Genomic DNA, 6,000 nt, shown 5'->3' on the forward strand with positions numbered 1-6,000 from the left:
CGCATTTCATGAAGAAATAGGAGAAAGGGCTAGCAACAGTTAAGTCCTACAAATCAATCACAATTCATGTAGTGTAAATGTACTCAGAGGTGGATGGGACTACTTGTTTTAAAAAGCAAAACAAACATGGAAATAAAATGTAAATTCATTATCTGTATGGAAAACGCCTGCTTGGCAATTCTTTAGTTCAACATCTAACCTGAAAAAATTGGCCAAGAGGGCTAAAAAAAAAATCTGTTTTAAGATTAATTTTCCACTGCCATCATCAAAACACGACAGCAGTTTCCTCTCTTTAGATTTGGCATTCAAAGGCTGTTCTAGCATCGGGAAAGACTGTTAGTAACATCAATAGTAATACAAATCAAGGAACAGTAGTTAAATTTCATCCATCAAGAGGGGAAAAAAGCGCACTTGTGCCCTGTTTGCTTTTTTACAATATATTAAAAAGACGCAGTGGTTTGCTGGAAAGAAGAAGATAAAGGTTTTGGCTTCCCTCTTTTTGCTGCAAGACTCCATAATGCATCAGAAACCAGCCAGGAATCTAAACATGAGAGGGGACCCAAGCCTGACAGCTGAGGAAGGGGAGTTTTAGCTAAACACGCCAGTGCTGGGCAGGGAGGGTGGAACTTTGTGAAGGACTCTTGTCTTCCTGCTGCTTCCCTGGAGGGCCTCAAAAGCTGTTTTTCCTCCCTAACCAGCAGAAAGACAAGAGCCCATGCTAGTATTTCAAGTCAATAGTTTCTCATTCTGTGTCTGCAAAATAATTACTAATGGTCTTTAGGGGGCTGACTGGTCACTTGATGCTTAGCTCTCCTCACTTACAGCTCACCAACTGCATTAAAAAAAGAAGACTGCCAGAATGCATTAAATACCCTCCTAGTATTGCTTCTGCATGCAGAGTCGCCTGCAGGCATTACACTCATGAATCGTATAAAAAGATGACCCAGGCAGCTCCAAATGGGAAGTGTCTGTAGGCATCTGCATTTGTGGCGAAAATGGATGAAGCCTTCACCTAGGAGCTGCAGGTCACACCATTCAGAAGAGCACTCACATAAAGAGGTGCTCGGAGATGTGTTAGCACTGCATACCATCCCCACACAACTTCAGCTGCTGGTCCAGACTGCGAGAAGCCCTGAGATTCCCCTTACACATTACTCCACAACTGATCCCTACCCCAGTGGTGGTAGGAAAACTGCTCTTTGCTAATTTTTCAACTAACACATTTATACAGCAGGGAGTTCCAGCCAAATATTCTTATCCGATCATAAATCTTATAAGGTGAATCATATTTGCAGCTTCTCTGTGGAGTACTAACAAGAACGGAACTCACTGCCACGGACAGCAGGACTAAGCTCTAACTGTACACACACCAAGTAAGCTGAATTTCTTTGGCAAGACAGGAATTCCTGCCTGTTCCTGCCCAAAGTTCTGCCCTGTTAACCTGCCCCAACCCATGGGAAAGCCTTGTACTTAACCAACTGAAAGTGGGGCGTAAGGAAGAACAAGCAAACATCAACCACAGAAGGCAAGGGGTCCTGGCCCTGATGACTGAGGGGCTGTATATCCCAGAGGGACAGAGAGAGTGACGCTGGAAACAACCAAGTCAGCACCATCACGCTATTCCGTGCAACAGGATGTTCTAAAATATTTGAAAGACATCACGCAAAAATGGGATTATATTTTTGAGCCTACACTCAAAGACAGCATAAACTCCATTTTGCCAGCGGCACTGGGTTCCCAGCTTGCCTGCACCTCTCAGCATTTACATAGGCACTGGCACATCCTCCTCTTGGCATGGCAGTTTTCTCAGTCCTATCACTTTTCTCAGTCCAATCATTTCCAGCAGGTTCTGGCTTCCCTCCCCTCCCTAAATGACAACCACTACATTGGTCTCCGTTACTACTGAACCTCGGATTTTCACATCCTGAACACAACAGGCAAGCACTACCTTCATTTCACTACAACAGACTCAAGACACAGAGGAGTGATTTGCCCAAAGCCACACAAAAAGTAGAGGGAGAAAAAAAAAATCAGTCCCAGTTCAGAGCCCTACCGACTAGTCTGTTCTGGGGCAGAGTCGTAAACTCAGCAACATCTTCGAAAAACCTCACTGGAGTTGACAACTAAGCAATTCCCTTATTTTCAAGTCTCTGACACATAAACAAAATCAGAGAGAAAAGTAATAAAATCCTGAAATGGCCTCCAATAAAAGGTAATAAAATTCCAGGAAAATGCCTATATACCCAAACAGTTTGAAATAAATAATATACAGTATTTTAACAGAGAGCTCAGCTGTTACTGTCACCTCTTTTATGATGGTGCTGTATCTTAAATCAAAGCCCTTAGTGACATAAAATACTAAACTGAGGAAAGACAAGGATGCCAAATCAAGGACAGCGGACAGATCTGAGTCAGCACCTTTTGTGCGCTAGCAATACTACTGTCCACCGGAGTAATATATTAGCAGCCCATTATGCATACTGATACAGCTGCTATAATTAAATAGAGAAAACTTGCATTAAGCGCCCTCGTTTTGATTTAAAGCACAAAATGCTGCAAAACTCAAAGTTAGTGGAGCGTAATCCTGCAGTAGCTGTGTTAGCAAACTTCTCCCATCTCCACTGCCAGTGCTACCTTCCCAGGCACTCTGTAACAGGGATGGCACCTTTCTGGAAGGCACTGGGCAGCCAAAAGCACAGAAACACAGAGCCAAGCACAGCCTGAAGCCAAGGAGCACAAAGGCACTTGCTGTTGCATCCTGCTTGGCCAGGGACAAGAGGGACAGACGATATGAGGACAGAAGCACCCTGTTCCCCTCAGCTGAAGGCAACTGGAAATCTGTGCGGACACAGTGTTAATTATCAGCTTTTTCTGACTTGTATCAAAACTGTTGCAAAATAGCTTCTCATTTAAATAATTTTCAACATTAAACACCTTGTTGGTCTTACAGAACTACCACCAGGAAACCCTCTGGAGTCTGTGGACAATCATGAGCCGATATTCAAGTAACGCCTTCCTGTTTCCACCTAGGACAGCCACAAAGCATTTGCAACAGAGCAAAAAATAAGAGGTTATTTGCAACAAGTTTCCTGAGAATACAGAGGAAAAAAATACAGAAGAGGAAAAAAACCAACCCCTTCTTTTCATCTCATCCCAGGCATGGCCTTGTTATTTTTCAAAGTTCTCCTAATGTTTTTTTCTACCCTCCTTTTTCTTAAAAGGGGAAGAGAAACTTGGAGACCTGTTTAAGAACTAGAAAAATCTAAACCCAAAACCTCACATGACCAGTTTGCTTTTAATAAGACTAATGGTCCACAAACCACAGCCTAGGAGCCACCAGCTTAGAGGATAATTAAATATTGCATTAAAAAATTAAAGCCTTTGTAAGTAGCAGGACAAGGGCATTCTATATGGGAGGAAAGTCATGGGGAAGATGTGCACACCCAACTTCAACTATTAATCCAAGCAGGTGGGATTCAGTTTTCAAGTCAAGGCAGCACCTCTTGCCACACACCTGAGTCTTCCAGGTGTAACAATACTCAATTTTTTTTTGTTTCTCCAGGCTAGGCGATTATTACAGTCCTTTGTATCTTAACTGGTGCTTTTTTTTTTTTTTTTTTTTTTTATGAAACTTCTCCCACAGGCAAAAGCCACACGGTGTATTCCCATAAGATACATCCTACAGCTTGCTCACTCCACAGGGACTGAATGGGAAAAGGAGTCATGTTCAACGTTATAACTAGAACCAACCAGTTTAGTTTCCTAGTGCACTGTAAAGCCCTCCACAGACAGATCCGCACAGGCACGTCCTTCACGTGGTCGCGTGAAAATCCCCAAGACTTGATGCCTGCACCTGGGTCACTGCTGCAGATGCCCGATGCTTGGGGAGGCCAGCGCTGCCATGTGCTACCCACCGCCCCACTGCCACCCTTAACTGGTCCCAGCCACCCATCGCCGAGAGCCCGGGCGAGGCGGCAGTACCCACCAGCCCTGTCATCCCACGAAGAGCCAGCGGCGGTGCCACCAGCACAGCAGCAGCCTGCCACGGCCCACGACCACGGCCCGACCCCCCACACCAACCTGCACCCCACGGCGCAGCCCGCGGGAGCCAGGGCCGAGGGGAGCGGGGCAGCGCGGGGGCTGCCCGCAGCGGGCAGGGGGGAGGCGGCGGGGGCGAGGAGTCCCGCCAGGCCCGGCCGGCCCTCGCCCCCCCCCCAGCCCCTCACAGAACTTTCCCCGCCCGGCACCTCCCGTTTCGCACAGCCGCCGCGCAGGCCCCGGGCCGCCGGCCCCGGCACAGCCCCGGGCGCGGCCACTCGGGCAGCGGGCCTGCCCCCTCCCCGCCCGCCGCCGGGCCCGCGGGGCGCCCGGGCTCAGACCGCAGTTCGGGCCGGGCCGCCCCGGTGCCGCCTCACCTGCTTGTAGCGGGCGTACAGGTAGAGCAGCTGCTCCTTGCTGGCGGCGGGCAGCAGCGCCGGCAGCCGCTCGGCCGCCTGCTCGAACAGCGCGGCCAGGTCGCGGCCCGCCGCCGCCGGCCCCGTCTCCTCAGACCCCGAGCTCGCCTCGCCGCCGCTCTCGGCCGCCACCGCCGCCGCCGCCAGCGGGGGCGACGCCATGGCGGCCCGCCGCCCGCCCAGGTCCGCCCGCCACGCCGCTCCCCCTCACGCCTCGGTACGCGCGGCCGGGGCTGCCCGCGGGAAACGCGCCCGTGCCCGACAGTTCCGGGCGGCGGCGGGCCCGGGTCAGCGGGCCGGCGGGGGGCGCGTCCCCTCGGCCCGGCCCCGTATCCCCCTCGCCCGCGGCTCCGCTGATGAAACGGAACGGCCTGACAGGGGCTGCCCGCACCCTCATGCTCCGTGGAAGCGCTGGCCGCCGCGACACCGCCCCCCGTCCCCCCGGCGACCCCAAACGCCGCTCCGTGCTCGGCAGGGCCCCGTGACCCCCCGAGGCCCGGCCCGGCGGCCCCGCTCCCGCGGCGGCCAGGAGGGGTGCCCGGCGCGTCCCCGCCGCCGCTGGAGGGCACTCGCAGGCCGCCCGCGGCTCGGGCCGGCGAGGCGGGGGGAGCCCCCGGCCCCCGGTGGTGGCGGGGGCCGGGTGGCCGCCTGCATCCTCCCGGGATGCGGGTGCCGGGGGCGGCCCGGCTCAGCCCTGCCGGCCGCCCCGGGGGTCCCAGCCAAGTGCCAGCCCAAAGGCGGTTTATATTTAACCCGGTATCTACTTCGGGTGGAAAGTTTCCCCCCCCTCGCCTGGCACAGCTGTCGAGTCCATCTCCCTCCTCCACCTCCAGCCTCAGCAAATGGCGGCCCGGAGGCCCCCGTGGGAGCCCCCGGCCGGGCGCGGTGCCACGCGTGGGGGCTGCCGCGGCGTGAGCCCCTATCACGGGTGGGCACGCTGTGGGAAAGAGCAGCAGGCTGCAAGCCAGACTTTGCACCGGAGTCTTAGGAATCCCCTCACTCACGACAAAGCATGGATGTGCTCCCCCTCTCCCGGTGTGAGGATGAGGATGAAGGTGTGCCATCCTTCGGCCTGGCTGCTCTCGGTCACTTCTCCCAGGTGCTGCGGCCTGCCCTGCGCCATCTCTGGGCAACGCACCCCTGCACCTGCGGGGGGAAACACAGGAGATTCGGCAAAAAGACCTGGGAAGCTGCCTGAATGAAAAGGGGCTGGGGGTGCTGGGCGACCACCGGCCGAACGTGAGCCAGCAGTGTGCCCAGGTGGCCAAGAAGGCCAACAGCATCCTGGCTTGTACCAGAAACAGCGTGGCCAGCAGGAGCGGGGCTGTGACCGGCCCCCCGCACTCGGCACTGGGGAGGCGGCACCTCGAACCCTGGGGTCAGTGTCGGGCCCCTCACGACAAGAGGGACATTGAGGGGCTGGAGCGTGTCCAGAACCGGGCAGGGGCTGGGGAAGGGGCCGGGGCACCAGGCGGGGGGGGGGGGGGGGGGGGGGGGGCGGCTGGGGGGGTTCAGCCTGGAGAGGAGGGGGCTCAGCGGGGACCCT

General features: G+C 54.7%; 1 protein-coding gene across 6 annotated transcripts in view; it reads right to left on the reverse strand.

Annotated features, from left to right (window-relative positions):
- ACBD6 (acyl-CoA binding domain containing 6) overlaps positions 1-4,853 on the reverse strand; it is an 87,987-nt gene extending 83,134 nt beyond the window's left edge. For 2 of the 6 annotated variants that reach the window (XM_055815452.1, XM_055815455.1), the window contains exon 1: positions 4,416-4,848. In XM_055815452.1, the coding sequence (XP_055671427.1) occupies positions 4,416-4,616 (201 nt within the window). In that variant the 5' untranslated portion in view covers positions 4,617-4,848. Of the gene's footprint in view, positions 1-4,415 lie in introns of all 6 variants that reach the window. The other 4 variants (XM_055815449.1, XM_055815453.1, XM_055815451.1 and 1 more) reach the window with 4 other exon arrangements.
- Between the last annotated feature and the right edge of the window lie 1,147 nt (positions 4,854-6,000).

Source organism: Falco peregrinus, chromosome 10, assembly GCF_023634155.1.
Source record: "Falco peregrinus isolate bFalPer1 chromosome 10, bFalPer1.pri, whole genome shotgun sequence".
NCBI lineage: Eukaryota > Metazoa > Chordata > Aves > Falconiformes > Falconidae > Falco > Falco peregrinus.